Source organism: Micromesistius poutassou (assembly GCF_964030765.1).
Source record: "Micromesistius poutassou genome assembly, chromosome: 16".
In the NCBI taxonomy this organism is placed as follows: Eukaryota; Metazoa; Chordata; class Actinopteri; order Gadiformes; family Gadidae; genus Micromesistius; species Micromesistius poutassou.
This window is the reverse complement of record NC_140286.1, coordinates 2838268-2855303: the sequence shown is the minus strand read 5'-3', so window position 1 is coordinate 2855303 and position 17036 is coordinate 2838268. Positions and strand designations below refer to the sequence as shown.

Genomic DNA, 17036 nt, shown 5'->3' with positions numbered 1-17036 from the left:
GCCTCCGGATGATATTATGAATCTCAAACGACTGCGTCGGGTTCTCAGACGCCTCTGGTTCTTCCACTTCCACGTCAATATTAAGTACAGACTGAACCGCGAAATGGAGGAGAAAGGGATTATTGCCCACGATTGTTGCCAACGGGTTGGATTGTTGGCAACAGGCAGTGTTCAGCGGGCAGCGGGGCTCTGGCGGACAATCCTGGGCAACAATCTTTTTCTCCTCCATGTCGCGGTTCCCAATTCCTTCTTAACCATTGCCGAGATAACTCCCACTACGAATCTCGTTGTGGAAATACCAGAGACCTCAGAGAACCCGACGCAGTCTAGTCTTTTCACCAAATGGGAGCTTTATGCAAGCTTGTGCTATTGTGTTGCGTGTTATGCGGCATAACACCAACAGCAGAATGGTTATCCAAATAACAAAGAACACTTGCGTTACAGTGTGTGTATTGACACACACACATGTGGCACTCGCACGGTCCTAGCTCATTGTTTCATTGACGGGCCAAATTCTCTGGGTGGACCAAGCAGAGAAAGTGGAGGTAACCTGGCCCCATATGACGACATATGGGGCCAGATCCCAAATCGGCGCGTTTCAGCGTTCATTTTTTCAAAGGCGGAGCAAGATACCTACTGCTCGTTTTACACCTAACGCAATTTTTAGCTACTGGGGGACCATAGGCAGGCTAGGGGGACTCATATTAATGATAGAAAACCTCATAAAGTGAAAATGTCATGCCATGGAACCTTTAACGTTCTTACTCGTCCCCAACATGTGACCAGAGGCACTCTAATCCTGGGAGGCCCCTCACGTTTAGACCCCATTGAGAATGTTCGCCAACTTAAAATGACGGCAGGTGTCTGCATTATTTAGAATGCTGCCCCCCCCCGGTGCCAAGATGGAGGTTTGAAAGTGTTTGTTCTTACCGTCCTCCCACGGCGAAGTCGGAGATGGCGTAGTAGTAGGACTTGAGGACCTTGGGGTCGTTAAACACCTCGTCTCCGAATGTGTTGAGCCGGTTCAGGGTCACCCTGATATCTGTCGCCGTCACCCATTCCTGGAACACACACACACACACACACACACACACACACACACACACACACACACACACACACACACACACACACACACACACACACACACACACACACACACACACACACACACACACACACACACACACACACACACGGTTCAGCACTGTGCGTTCCTCCAGGTCATTCACTAATACCTCCTGGATATTTGTGATGAAGGAGCAGAAACTCCAGTAGCCCCATCTAACCAACACTACCACTACTTTACCAAATAAATCTAGTGTTAAGATCACACTAGGACCTGCATTAGACGGCTGCAACATGTTCATTGAGAAATTTCCATTTATATTTATTCTATTTTAGAGTTGAAGGGCTTTGAGAAGAAAAAGAGAAAGATAAGATGAAAGAGAGACCTTTATGGACTGGACTGTGACGCGAGAGAGGAAAGGAGGTGGAAAAGGAGATGAGGAATGACATGTCATTTAGGATTACAAGTAGCAATCACTCATGGGTCGCTGGCGTAATGGACATGCTACATGGTTAGCGCCCTAGTGAGTACAGCCAACGAAACATCCCTGGTCTTGTTCTCGTTTCCAAACCGCTACGTTTGTCCAGTAAAGCGGCCGCGTCACGTTGTCTTTAGATTAACTGCAAACATCTCACGGTGGTTGAATCCAGACCACCCGCAGAAGGTCCTAACAGAAGCCAGGGAAAACCACCGAAATGACCACTGGATGTCTGCTGTTCACATTAATAAAGGGAACACCGAGCATGACCTGGACTGACCGTCACCCCGGATACGGACAGCTGTAAAGACTATTGGGGAGTTTCAGTGAGGATTCTGGGTAGCAAATTGAACAACCATTCCTGTTGGAAATATGAACAAAATGTACCAAAACAAATCCTCAAACCACATCACCACTTAGGGGGAGAGCTGGCAACTGCACATTTTCCAGTTGGTCGGACAAATAGTGCAAGCACAAGGATTAGCACAACTTTCTGGATGTGGATGGAGGGACGGAACAGAGGACATACAGACGTCTGAAACAGAACAGCTTAGCTAGAAGTAAACAGAACAACAAAAGCTAATGTAAAAGGTAGGCAAGCATAACTCCATTCACTATGCATCTTGTCATCCACAGCCTTGAACAAGCAGAATCCCCGCCCCCTTGTGGAACAGAGCAGTATTTGCACCCAGATCTGATCAGGTGGGCATCATCTCTAACACAAATAGACACAGACTTAACTCGGAAACGTTAAATCGTCACCTAGCTTTCAGGAATGTGAGTGGCTGAGACAGCTGTGATGATTTGATGGATCAGCACAACCTTCAGAGCTCTGCACCCTATGGTTCTACATTCTATAGATCTACACCTGAACAGTTCTACATCATGTGGTTCTACATTGCATATATCCACACCTGAAGGGTTTTACACCCTATTGTTCTATATACTATAGATCTACACCTGAAGGCTTAAACACCCTATGGTTCAAACCCCTATGGTTCTACATACTATAGATCTACACCTTCTTTGGGGTACTTTCCCTATCCATTGATCCGTTGAACACCTTGTTTAACAGATCAATCCGCTGAATTTATCTGTTCAGCATCTTGTCCGCTGTGGCCGTCCTCATCCACAGATTCAATCCTCGACCATCTTTTGCACCCATTACCCATTGAGCTACTTATTCAGCCTCTTCCTGGAAAATATTTACTATCCCCACCTTCTCACCTCCGTTTGACTGTGGCGTTCTGGTCTGGTGAACGGGTAAACACGACGTGTCCGTGCATCAACACTTCAACTCAAACACTGCAACACAGCAAACACGTCCCCCAGCCGGGTTTCCACTGTCAACGTGAGATCCTCCCCCCCCCCCACCCCGACCACCAGCGACAGGAGGGAACATGTGGGTTCTTGACGGAAGAATGCTCCAGGGTGTTTAGAGAAGTTCTACCATGTCCCAGATAACATGGTCGTCTATCAGATCTCAAGGCGCCATGCGGCTCAAACAAGCAGGGGTTCCTAAAGTCCACCTTGCATGCCCAGCGTGCCAAAAAACGTCTCGTAGTAATGTAAGAATATAAAAAAGGTAAGGAATGTGCCATGCCAAAAATGAAGACCCTCATGGTTTAATTGGACAGATGAAAAAAAAAACAAGTCCCGAGTCAAATGACAGACGTGTATAAATAACCCCAGAAATATGATTCACTTTCCATTCATTCATTTGGAATATGGTACCAAATAAAACCAGATGCTGGCGATGGCACAGCAGCACCGACCCCCCCCCCCCACGTCCCCTCCTCCAAACCTCCCAGAACCGACCTTGAGGTCAGAGCAGGACCTCCATTGGGAGGCTACCTAGCTAACTGGTGGGTATTGACTGGTGTTTTGGGCCGGCACCAGAGCTGACCGGGTGGTGGTTGGTCACTGCCAGGCCAGACATAGGAGCAGCGGGGGGGGGTTTTAGAGACGAACCAACAACCGCCCGCCGTGCCGGCTGCCTGACGCCGCTTCTAAACGAGTCTTTGGTATAAATAGCTAGCCGGCGACGAGTCAAATAAGGAGGCGCTGGGTGACGAGGCTAAATCTGTTCTTTTAGCAGCAGGAAGAGGAGCAGGGCCGCATCCTCGGGGGGGCCCGAACTCAGGGGACTGGATCAACAGTGACCTCACGCTTCCCACAATGCATCTGGGGACGAGGAAGGATGAAGATTCACGCCCTCAAGTCATCCACAGCCAAGACTTATGACTAATGACTACCTAACTAATCCCAAAAGGGGAATGTAATGAATCATTAAGAGAATTAAAGAGGGTGTGTCTGCAAAATATACAGCGGAGATGAGGCAGAACAGGACTTTAATGAGCGTTCTTTAAACAAGGTTTAATTCTGTCCAGACAGTCGTTCTGGACCTGGCTGGATGGTTCCAGTCATCAACCGCTCTCGGACAGAACCACCGGTTCTGACTGGATCTACTGTAGACATAACAACACAGAGAGGGGAGAGACACGGATAGAGAGAAAAGGACACGCAGGGGGTGACACACACACACACACACAGACAGAGACAGAGACAGAGACAGAGAGAGAGAGAGAGAGAGAGAGCAGATGGGATAGGAGATACAGAAGGGTAAAGAGAGAGGATACAGATGGAGTCAGAGAGGTGCAGATTGGTTGAGAGAGGGAGAGATAGCGAGTGATTGAAACATGGATAGATTGAGGTAGAGAAAGAGAAGTAAAGTGAGAGAAATAAAATCTGTAAGGGAGGCAGAGAAAAATAGTGTGAGTGTAGCGAATAGTGAGAAAGTGAGATAAGGGAGTGGATCAAAGAGACGGGTGAGAAGAGAGGAGTAGAAGTGAACTCTCCTCTAGAAGTAGAGGAGAGAGAGATAGAACGAAGAGTAGAGCGTGAGATCTACTGCAAGTAGAGAGAGAAGTAGAGAGGGATAGAGGGATGAAGAGGGAGGGAGAGAGAGAGAGAGAACATCTCCAGCTGTTTCTCTTCTGAGCCAGCACTTCGGTGGGAAACCCGGGGGAGTTGCCTAGCAACGCATCGCAACAATTGGCCGGCCGCCACACCGCATTCGTTCCCCAGCTGCACCACCGCATCCACCCGTCCACCATGGAGCCCGCGGAAACCCCGGGCCTTCACACGCCCAACACCACCTTCATCATCACCACCGCCGCCTCCATAACATCCACCTCCATCGTCATTAGCAACACAACCACCTTCATCTACCAACCGTGATCATCATAACCAACCACTGTCCATCATTATTGCCATCATCACCACCAATACTACCTTCATCATTCCAATTTCCCACCACCGTCATCATCACCCCCACCCCCACCACCTTCTTCACCATAACCTCCACCACCACTTTCCTCAACACCACCATCATCGTTATAACTCCCACCAACTTCCTCATCATCACCACCACCATCATCACAACCAGCGTCATCCCAATCCATCTCCATCAACACGCGGTATTGAGTTTCCAGGAAGCGGTCGTCATTGCACAACTCTGGATTATGGGTCTCAGGGGAGCTCTTAGCTCCACAAGTTGTAATCACTTCTAGGAACAGTGGGGGGGGGGGGGGGGAAAGAGAGAGGAGAGAGAGAGAGAGAGAGAGAGAGAGAGAGAGAGAGAGAGAGAGAGAGAGAGAGAGAGAGAGAGAGAGAGAGAGAGAGAGAGAGAGAGAGAGAGAAAAACAAGTTTCCAGTGGAAAGGCTGTGGTGGTGACCAGCTGCTGGGGTCTTTGACTGTGTGGGAGCGCACTATAGTAGGGCTCACATGTTATCGGTGTTCTCCGTGTTCTTGAAGTGCTACAGCTTCCGGGTTCCAGATGTTCCACAACTTCTCTATGTTCGGAAGTTCTAGAACCACGCAGGCTAATCAGAGCTTTATGATTGTGTGGCCGTTTGTTAGCGAACCCCCTGTGGAGTAGGCACACCTGGACTCACTGGCTCTAGGGAAGGGCTGCTTTGAATGACGGGCGGTCGTGTTATTTACAGCCATAAGCGATAATGGGAATTCAACGAGGACATGGGATTGGTTTAAATCCAAGAACAGTGTAACCATGGAGATATAATGCATTTGACTTCCTCAGCTTTCAATTGACAGGAGTCTTTTATAAACAGAATTGTTAAAGAGTAATATATATAAATATATATTTTATATATATATATAAAAATGCATCTTTTGTGGACCCTGTAGCTCGCTATTTTCAGGAAGTAGACTGAGCAGAGATTCCCTCAGGTTAGGGTCATGACGCTAACGCTAATCTAGCCACTCATGCTAATCCCGCCACCGGGTCTCCATTTGGGAAAACCTTCTTTGGCGTTTGTTTGGTTCTCAGGAATCTGGTGGGTCTGTGCCAGAGGAGCCCTGGGGAGGGCTAACTCACCCTGACAAACGGGACCATGGTCCCAGCCATGCAGTCTACAGCTGTCCTTACATCTGCCAAATGGGAGCGCGCGGAGAGCTCACTGACAAAACATGCAGGGCCTGAAAATGTTGGTGGTCGGTATGCAGACTAACCCTAACTCTAACCTTGTTTCCACTGCGTTTCCAGCCAGCTAGATGTTTAGCGAGGAACAGGGTCCTCGAACGACCGTTGTATAGCAGAACATTTGATTATTTTATCCTATATAACTAGATGCCCCCATGGGTATAAGTTACCAAGTGCCAAGTAGACCAATTACCATTTCACCAGAGAAAAACAAGATGTCGCGACCAGGACACGATTATAAAATACACTGAAACTCAGTTATCTTTCACTATTGTTATGTTATGGTACGGTTGTACCTACAGTGAAATGGTTAAAGACAACCAAATGAGCCATGGTTATCTTTGACCATTTCACTGGTGTCCAACCGCAACATAACAGACGAGGCAACAACCAAAACAACAGATGGCTACACCGATGGGTCAGTTATGGTACGATCGATCTCATTCTCTCTCTCTCTCTCCCTTTCTCACCTGTAGGACGGGGCTTTTGTCGAATGTGTACCCCCCGGGCCGGCCCTCCAGTGTGGAGAACGCCACGTTCCCGCCGGTCAGAGGCGAGATGTCGCTGAAGTCGTCTGTGCAGACGGCCTGCCTCTCGTCCTGGCCCCGGCCGATGAAGCCCTTGCTGGGCTTCTGGTAGGTCTTCTCACATGAGCCGCTGTAGTACTGGTAGGGCACCCAGGGCCCGTCCTCGCTCGTCCTCTTGTAGATGGCGAAGCTCTCCGGCCGGCTGGTGTGGAACTTGAGGCGCACGTAGGTGATGTCGAAGGCTTTCCCTGTTAGGGTGAAGGGAGGCGAGACACTGGTTAGGTGGGTTGTACTAAGGGTGAAAGAATCACGAATGCTAAAGAACAGATGGTGGCTCAGGCTGGCTTTACACGACAACGCTCCCGGGTGAAACTGACAAAATATTTGATCAGATGTGCCTTTCGTTTTGACGGCGACAGCGTTTTCGGGGCTTAAAAATGCAAAAAAAATGAACCGACACTCCAGAGTGGAAATCTTAACAATGCACCACCATTGCGTTTCCGTCTAAAGGGTTAACAACGCAAAAGTGTGCTCTGAGCTGCTCACACTGGCTCTCGTCCTGTACGCGTTTACGTCACATCCATGTGCAGTACAGGCAAACCACAACAAACATGTCGGATTTCACACACTTTTGCGTCACCGTATGCACGCAGATTTCCACCCAAAGACGCTGGTCTAGACGTGGAATGAAAAGTGGGAACGCAACGCCACTTTTGTGGTTTGTGTTCAGATCGTTGTCGTGTAAAGCCAGCCTCAGACCCAGTTTTGCGACCATAACAGTTTCAACCCCGATCCTGTTCTTTAATTGGTCCAAACATCACATGATTGGCTGTTTGGCAATTGAGGAAATTGATAAAATGGAGAAAGAAAAGTCACATTTTCAGGTTCTCACTTCTTCATGCTAGCATTGCAGCAATACTCGACACTACTCATCTTTTTAAAGCATACAAAGATATCAATCATAGACAACATATACTCTCCTCTGCAATCACAACCCTCAAACCACCACCATTTTAACAGTGTTTTCGTTATGCATACCATCGGTTTTTAGACACATGGTGTTTCATTGACAGTGCCGTCGACCTGCGTGCCAAGGGTATGAATTACAGAGTATTCCCACTACATGACAGCACACTGGCAACAGTGTCTGGGGACTTGTTTGCTCTTGGGGCCTCTTTGTCTGAGAGGCAGTGTACTCCACAAAACAACGCGAAACAGACAATCAAACCACTGCAGCGACAGAAGATCTGGGGGGGGAGGGAGGGGGGCGAGGGGAGATTGCGCTCAGAGAAGATCATCCATTCCGTTAAGCCTGACTTGGTAATGAACTCTTAAGGACGCAGTGAACGCGACGACAATCGCACGCATTGTCTTGCACAGCCTCTTTAAGAGATTCAGCCGGCAAAGATTCCGACTGCAAGAGGAGGAGGAGGAGGAGGAGTGAGGGCCCTCAGTGCTGCCGGTGGGGGGGCCCCCCCTCTGCTGTTCCTCCCTGCATAGCTGGCGTGTCTGAGCAGGCCCGGGGAGCTAGCTCTGTGTGCTAGCCTAGCATGGGATGGGGGTTCCTGGAGAACGTGAGGAGACTGAGGGAGGCGCTAGTCCGGAGATGTGGAGACAAGACGGCCGTCTTTCAGCAGGAAGGCGGCGATGGAGGGGAGGGGTGGACGAAGGGGCTTGGGCTGCGATCACCGGCAAAGAATGTGCTCAGCAAACAGGGCTAGCAGAGGTGGGCCAGGTGGGAGGCGGGGATGTGTATTGTGCAGAGAGCAAACATGAGGTTGGGTCACGTGACGAGATGATAATGCAGCAGGAAGCGGCGGCGATGGGACAGGAAACAATCGCAGAGCAAACACCACCGGGGTCGCCAGCCCATCAAGGCAGGGGCGTGGGTGTCACAGCAAACCCGCTGACCTCCACCCAGTGTCCGCCCAGTGCAAACAGACGGACGGATAGACTGACGGATTAAACAAGGTGAAGTGGAGGCGGGAGTGTGTTTATCCACTGGGTGTCGGGAGATTTGAGAACTAGAACTGAACCCACGGCAGAGGAAGGCACCCTGAGGTCAGGGGATGGTTCGAATCCCGCCTGGAGGTCGGGTTCTGAGAATGTGTGCGACCAGAGAGACGCCACTACAACTCCCCCCCCACCACCCCCAACCTCGCTCCTCAAACTCTTCTAGAGACTTCTGAGGACTCGCTGGCCTCGGATCAGAGCTTCAGTGTCAAGTGTTTGATAAAAGGCTCTTCTTTCTTTCCTTTCCTCCCCCTCCTTCTCCCTTTCTTTGAGGGGAACTTGGCCCTTTTACGAGTGGTGTGTGTGGGGGGGTCCACTGGGAACAGACTCTGTCGGCGACAACTCATTTTAAAAGACAGTCCCCTCCCCTCCGACAACACCACCACTTCCTCACACAAACAAGACAAACATCGTCTGTTGACGCAGCAATCAAGCCATCACGCAGGACTGCAAACACAGCGTGCGCCCGTTGCTGGGGGGGGGGGGGGGGGGGGGGGGCGGCACATGATGTGGGGGGGGGTGGACCTGGGTGGCAGCTGGATAGAGCCCCGGATGGTGGATCCACCCCTGGGCTAACGTGGGCCTAGTGATTAGGGAAGGGCTGCTTGCATGCTGGACGGCCGTGTTATTTATGGGCGTAGACCAGTACATGGGTTCTACACATGAGGACATCGTTTTATTTTAAATCCAACAGTGTACAGAAACTGCGGTAGCTTGGGTTCACCGCCAGTGACGGTGCAGTAAGCGCTTAAGCCACCACCAATCTAAACTTTTATTTAAAATTTCGGAAAAGTGTAGGGAATTGTGGTACTGTGGTTTCACTGTGGGTCACGGTAGAGTAAGCCCTAAAGCTAACAAAAACAAACTAAAGGAAGCGCCAAGCTCACTTAAATCAAATGTCAAGCAAACACCAAGCTTATGTTGAGCCTCAAGCTAACCAACTGTCAAATCTCTCCAGAGGATCTGTGCGTGACTCATAATAATGAGCGTTCCACAGTCCACTCAACAACAACAACAAACCAACAGCCAACGTGACCTTATAAAAACCCAGCCCATATTAATCAAACCCAGAGTGCAGATCAGAGTGCTGGGGATGTGGGTGCCAGCAGGCCACAAGTTTGTCCCCAGCTGAAGGCCAGGAGGTTCTGTGGAGCCCAGAGCAGCGCCTCTTCCTCCAGAACAATCAGAGTATTGACATGCAGAAGATTTCAGCGGGGAACTCCAAACAAAGACATCGCTGTGGCGAAGGCCGGCTGTTTATAACCGACAAACCCCCCCCCCCCCCAAAAAAAAATACTAAAAACATAAAAGACTAGCAGGGGGAGATCCACACAGCTACCCTGCAGGTTTTAAACCAGCTGACTCTCCAAGAAAAAAAAACTAAAAAAAACATGTTTTGAAACTCAAAGACACAAATGTTGCTGAGGAAACAACAACTTCATCAAGTCTTATGACTGAATACAAAGCACAGTGAGCAACACAATGAAATGCATGATTGCAAAGAGACACCAACAAGAGCAACGGAAAAAACAAGCAACGTCATAGCTTTAGTTTCTAAACCAAAGTTCTGTGACAAAGCTAATCTGCTAGCAGAATAGCTAATTAAGACCTGTTGTAAAAGGGACCGGGCTACTGCTGTAAAGGCCTGCAGCTGGTTGCACCAGCAGAACATAAGGTCCCACTTAGGCTACGGTGAACGTAAATTGCCCAAACGTTCGACTTTACACTCTACTAAAAAAATAGCAGTTGCACCAAGCAGATAGTTTCAACGTAACACTAAGTTATAACTTATATTTTACACCTCCCCTCTAACTGGTGTAAGTTCCATTCTAATGATAAAGACCGGTAAATATGTTAAAAGATTTAAATACCAAAGATGGCTATTCGTTTTGAGCAATGGGAAGAGGAGTTTCAACGCAGTTTGCGTCGGGAACGGATTGTCCGTGACCGTATCGATCCATTTCATCAGTATGATGATGTAGATCTATATGCGCGATTTCGGTTTCGGCCCACGTACTACAAACAAATATTCTAGAGCTATTCCATACAATGCATAGCCAGGTAGAGGCTAACTCAGCCAAAAACTCATGACACTCACACAACGAATAGCATACAAAGCAGCAATGAGCTGCTTATAAAAATCTGCCATCAAATAGCTTAACCTCACGCCTATCCCGCCCGTCAATTTTAGAGAATAAATGACTGTCAAACTGTTTTGTTTGCCCTCTCATTTGGGTGCTAGCGCGTCTTCACTCGGATAAGGTGGAAACTTGCCGGTAGCAGCTACTTCCTGTTTACATTGTTTGCTGTCAATGATTGGCTTGAAATGATCTAAACGTCATTAAATGCGACACTGGTACAATTTACGCACTACTAGTAACGTTAAAACTTAAGTTATAGTGGTGCAACTAAAATTTAGAACACCTTTAGTTTGAAAGTAGCTACGTCAAGCGTAGGGTTAAGGCGAACTTCACACCCGAACTTATGATCGGCTTTACGTTCTGCTGGTGCAACCGACTGCAGACCCTTTCAGACACTCCAGTGGGGGGGAGGCTGACTGACAGCACAGAGAAACTATGTATGCACCTGCCTTGGTCACCCCCCTTCCCCCTCTATCCTCCCTATGGGGGAGGGGAGGGAGAGGAGGCTGGAATGTGCTTCCGCTGGGCTGAGAATGACCAGGGGGGGGGGGGGGGGGGGGATGTACAGACTCCAAAGACAGACTCCCCAGATAGGAGAGACGGAGAGGGAGACAGTTGTGGTCAACGATGTAGAGACAGTCTGGGAGGTGGGGGGGGAGATTCCTTTTTATACATATGCATAAACATGTTAGTAATTAATTACATACAAATATGAATGTTTCACCATATCTAGGGAGCACACACATTTGTTATGCCGTCACTTAATCTTGCTCTCCCAACCAGATGTTGGAGAGCAAGATGTTGCTCAAAAGCACACAGGCAGCACCAGGCACTGAACTACAGTAGCATGAAGAGCTCCATATGGACCAGCAGCTGTCCAACCTCAAACTACCTCAGCACATACATATAAACTACTGACCTCCTGACGGAAAACCGTTCTACCCCATTTAAACTGCATTACTTCGACGACCATCCAGCTGGTCTCATCGGTTTTAATCTCCACCAGAACTTTATACATGCTCCTGCTGCTCCATTAATTTGCTTCCCTCAGCGCGGACACGAGTGTGCGTGCGTGTGTGTGTACATATGTGTGTGTCAGGGTGTCTGAGCTGCTGTCTCGCCTGACGTGTCCTGTCATTAGCAGCTCCTCTGTTGAACCATACCAACATGCTGAGACCCGCACCAGATATTCAACACCAGCAGAAAGAGAGGGGGGGGGGGGGGGAGAGAAGGACAGAGAAAGAGAGAGAGGGGGAGGGAAGAGAAGGACAGAGAGAGAGGGGAGAGGGAAGAGAGAGGGGAGAGTCAGAGACAGAGACGGAGAGAAAGAGAGACACAGAGAGAGAAAGACCGACAGAGACCGAAAGAGGAGATGTGAGGAGAGGGAGAGAGTGAAGATAAAGAGGTGAGAGTAGGAAGGAGAGTAGGAGAGGGTGAGGGGGTGGGAGGAGACAGATAGACGAGGAGAAAGAAAGCGTGAGACACAGAAAGGGTAGAAGAAAGAGAGGCAACAGAGCAAGAGAGAGAGAGAGAGCGAGGCGAGGGGGACAGATGACAAAACAGAGTGAAAAAAAGAAAGCATCAAAAGGGAACAAGGGAGGCGGAGCCAGGCGGGGGCGGTGGAAAGGTTATGGAAAGAACGAGTGGGCAGAGGACAGGAGATGGAGAGAGATGGGGAGAGAGATGGAGAGAGATGGAGAGCCAGGTGGATGGACCCACACATAGAGAGAGAGAGATAGAGACGGTTTCAACTGCCCAAAACTGCTCAACAATAAAAAGAGTTGCTTCTGAAAAAGAGTAGGTAATAAAAACATCCTGTCGTACAAAGCCACGTCGCCATCTCGTGAACATCACGCCCACTGGGCCTGGAACAATCCCTACTACTGTAGATGAAGTCATCACGTTCCGCACTGGGATCCGTTTCATTCCCAGCTGACTGGACTTCTCTGGTCATAAAACAAGGGGTCCAATCCAAGCAGATAACATTTGGCCCTTCCGGCTAATGGCTGGGAAGGGTTTGTGTGATAAGACGGCCTGGGGCCGGGCCCAGATGTTCCTCCCAAAGGGATACGTGTCAGCTGGAGGGTTTAATGAGGAAGAGGTCCTCCTGGAGGAAGAGATTAGAGAGCTGGAGGAGGAACCGCCAAGGAGCTGACGAGCTGACATGGATGACCTTGAGGAGCAAACCTCTCCCATCCTTAAATCTCGTCTTCCATCACCACCCTCTGTCCCTCCCGCTCACTCCTTTCCTCCCTTACTCCCTCCCTGGCTCCCTCCCTCTACTCCCGCCTCCCGACCCCCTTAATTCATCCGCTCAACCTTCTTCATTCACTCCCTCCCTCAACTCTCTCCTTCCCTCACTCACTCCCTCCCTCCCTCCCTCCCGCCCTCTTTCTCTCTCTCTCTCTCCCTCCCTCCGTCCCCCTTTCCCACAGATTAAACCTTCTTTGCTCTTCAGAGGAAACATGACCCGGTCAGTCATGAGTGTGTGGGTACACACTAGGGTTTGTAGGGACACAGAGTACTTAACACCAACAGTGATATAGTATAAACATTTTAGGTACTACCCTGGTTAGACAAATTAACATTTCTCGTTATTTAAAAGATGTGATAGACCCAATAGTGCACCCCAAATGTAAAAATGTATAAAGCATGACTTTCCTTATGACTACAATGGCTCCATTATGTCAATCCCAGAACCCCATTACAGTGGAGTGAATCGAGGGAACTGGTTTATTCCGATATCAGCTCCAGACATCACTTAAGAACACAGGGCTCCTTCCGCCCGCAGGTTTGAATCCCAGATAGAGATAGACGTGCCTGAGACAGACCAGTCTGATCCGCCACTCAGGAGGGGGTTCACGAAGCCTCCGGAACTAAGCCGGTATGCGTACCTGAGGGCTAGAGGCTGAATGAATGAATGCCCTTCGGTCGTCTTTAGATGGGACCAGATAGTGACATGCTTAGTGACAACTCCTCTTTTGAGGAGTAGAGCACTGCAGGGCGCCGAGGTGACTTGATTGTGGAGAAGGGAGGGAGGGACCACATCACCCGAGACAACAGGTGAGACAACAGGTAAGACAACAGCCCTGCCCACTAATCTGTTACCTTTTAAACCCGATCAGTGCGTTTTCATGTGGTGTGGATTGGGGGGGGGGGGGGGGGGGGGGGGGGGGGGGGGGGGGGGGGGGGGGCGGGCGGGCGTTTTGACCTGCTGTCTCAACGAGTCCGGGTCTGGGGTCTGGGATCTGCTCCGGGCCCACACCCACCAGACCGGCACAGCCTTGGGGCCAGCTTATCCAGGAGGGGGGGGGGGGAAATAGTGTGTGTGTGTGTATGTGTATGTGTGTGAGAGGCCCACCAGTACCCCCTCCCAGCGTGGTCCAATTAAATTCCCCCCATGACCTCATGGCATTCTTCAAATGAACAATGACGGCTTTGACTTTTAACGTGTGCCACAATCTTCTCCTCGCCGAGGCCCTGCCCAACCTCCGTTCCCTCGCATCGTCTCCCGGTCAGATACTGAGGACATCTGTTCTGTTCGCTGCAATAGGCTTCTGTTAACACACTCTTAATACACATTTGTCAGGGCATCCAGATGACTGCTTTACAGGTGGACTCAAGTATGAGTCCACCTGTAGCATCATGTATGAGTCAAGAGTAGCATCATGTCAGCTTATATTAGGTCAACCATCAGTTACGTTTTATATATATATTTTTATATTGTGTACTCGTGATGTTGTGCTATTTACTATTTATTCATTGAGCAGCACTTATTTCCAGAGTGAATATAGATCTTTCTCCACGATGCCGTCAGGTTAGACGGTGGTGACAGTGGGAATCTAAGCCAGTAACCTTTGGATATCTTTATTCTTTAGGTCTGCATCGGTTTTAATTCTCATAATGTTCCTGGACTTCTGTTCCTGGACTTCTGGACGCCCAAACCTTCCCATCTAGGATGAACAAAGAACATCTCATCTAATTATAAAGTCCTTCTGCTGCCTCTCCCAGGCACCAGGGAGCAGGAACATCCTCCTCTGCCCCACACAGTCCACCACCTCAACAGGTGCCAGAGCCTGACGACCAGAGCCTTCCCCAGCCTCCTCCAGGGGAACACAGAAAGAACACCTCTCAGAGCACAAATGGAGAGTATGATTTCAGGGAGGACCGGAGGGAGGACAGGAGGGAGGGCAGGACATGCTCTGTGGAATCCCAGGAATGCCCAGGAGAGTCGCCCTGGACCCCTTTTGAGAACCTTCCCAGACCCACGACTCAAAACTCAGCCACCCACGGAGCTCCTATAGACTCCCACGCCCACACACTCGCTCCTCCTGGCTAGGCCGAACGTTGCCTAGTGGCCGACTCTGGTATCGCCGTCGGTCACCGTACTTCAAGAACAAGACTGGACTAGATTAGACTTGCTGAAGAGGGGATCTTATAATACGTCCATGTGATCAATTTGCATGCTCTCGTTTGGGGACCTACTTATGTGAGTGCACCCCTTCGGTGAGCAGGAAATGTCAAAAAGAGGGGAATCATGTTGCTGTCGTTGTTGACACCGTGGTCTTAAAATACATCCACCTAGCTCCCCCCCCCCACGCCACTTCAACATCCAAACCTCTTACAAACTCCCAGGAGGATGAGGAACATCCTAACAGGGCAGCCCAGCAGGAAGTACAGGCCTGCGTGTGACGGCTGTGTACCGTCAGTTTAGGCCATGGAGAGGAACATTGCGAACAAACATGTCAGACTAAAAAAAAACCTTCAATATATAGATGTACAGGAAAGGACCTTTGTTAACAACACACACACACACACACACACACACACACACACACACACACACACACACACACACACACACACACACACACACACACACACACACACACACACACACACACACACACACGACAAAGCGGAGTCTAAGCAGGACCCAGTCCGTCAACAGTTATACATTAATAGCGCTGTCAATGTATAACCGGCGCCTATAGGATGGAATGCTGGTGCTAATGGCCGTGTTTGGTTTTCACACATGAGCAGGTCTCCAGATATTATTCAGTAGCGCCACCGACTGTTAGCTTAGCCTCAAAGGAAAACGATAAGAGAGCAAGCAAGAAAACGGCATTACCGAGACGCCCGCTCAGCTGTTTGGGACATTGTTCCATTTCCCTCCTGCTTGCATTCACTCGTCTGGCCTAGACCTCAGTACCCTCAAGGTCTTAAGACTACGAGTGTCATATTTCTGCTGATTAGACGGGGGGGGGGAACTACAAATGTAGAAAAATGTAAGCAAAAGTCCCCTCGTCTGTGTTTTGATAAAATCTACAGAGCCAGCGGCAGGGAGGAATAATTCTCCCTGCGGTGGAGGGGGCTGCTATCTCCGGTGTTTGATAAACAGCGTCGCGAGACGGGGTGAGAAGGCCCAGCCGGAGACCCGACACCAGACGGGTCGATTAATGAAAGAAAAGATCAGAGTTTAATGACAGCACACCGTCACTGCCAGGGCCTGGTCGGCCTCAGAGCGCTTAATTCAGTTTGAAAAGGATTTGAAGGAGGGGGAAGGTGTAGAGAAATTCCCCAACGGCTTAAAAATAGTACTTTTGTCCGTGGCTTTTATGCCATGTTCCAGGTTAGTCCGTTATCAGGTCTCATGTGTTATTCTAAACATCTACCTTTATCTGATGACAAAGTGGTGTAGTTCTGGTAATTCAATTCAAAGAGACTCAAGTTTCGTCTCCTTATATCACAGGGAGGGGTCATGCCCTATATTAAACATTGAATCTTTTATTTGGCGAGTAAGGTCACACCGCTCCGGTAGGTATGCATGTCAGTGAGTCCTTGGAGTCCTCTTGGATGGGAGTCCCACCTCCCGTCTAAATGCTGATGCTGGTAAATCACTGCAAGCATCTAGCCTGTGTCGAGCTCCCCCCCGTCCTGGTGGCCTTTGGGTATAAAGGCAGCGCTTCCCGCCCTGACGAAGGACAGGGGACGGGGGGGGGGGGGGGGGGAGACGGGGGTGGCGAGTGGGTAGGGGGCTTCTGAAACGGTGGGATCTCCAATTGGAAGACCCGGGTAATGACGGCCTTTAGTGGCTGGTGGTAGTGCCCTGTCGTTAGTCATTCAGGACTTTGGGTTGGGCTTTCATTGCCTGGTTACCAGTTTAAAGGAGCACTGCAAGAATGCCTGTGATTTCCCCCTGCATGGAGCCTTGTGTTTAAGTCCCCATCCATAATGACCTGGGAATGCCTGAGAGCAAAGTACATGGAATAATCTACAACCTTCTCCTTTACATTAGGTTAC

The 17036-nt window shown here is 49.6% G+C and overlaps 1 protein-coding gene across 1 annotated transcript in view; it reads right to left on the bottom strand.

The window, feature by feature from the left end:
- Positions 1-17036, bottom strand: part of lamc1 (laminin, gamma 1) — a 46602-nt gene that overhangs the window by 18071 nt on the left and 11495 nt on the right. The window contains exons 2-3 of the mRNA XM_084480836.1: positions 6523-6827; positions 931-1061 (exon numbers count right to left, since the gene is read on the bottom strand). Coding sequence (XP_084336962.1) covers positions 931-1061; positions 6523-6827 — 436 coding nt within the window. The remainder of the gene's footprint in view (positions 1-930; positions 1062-6522; positions 6828-17036) is intronic.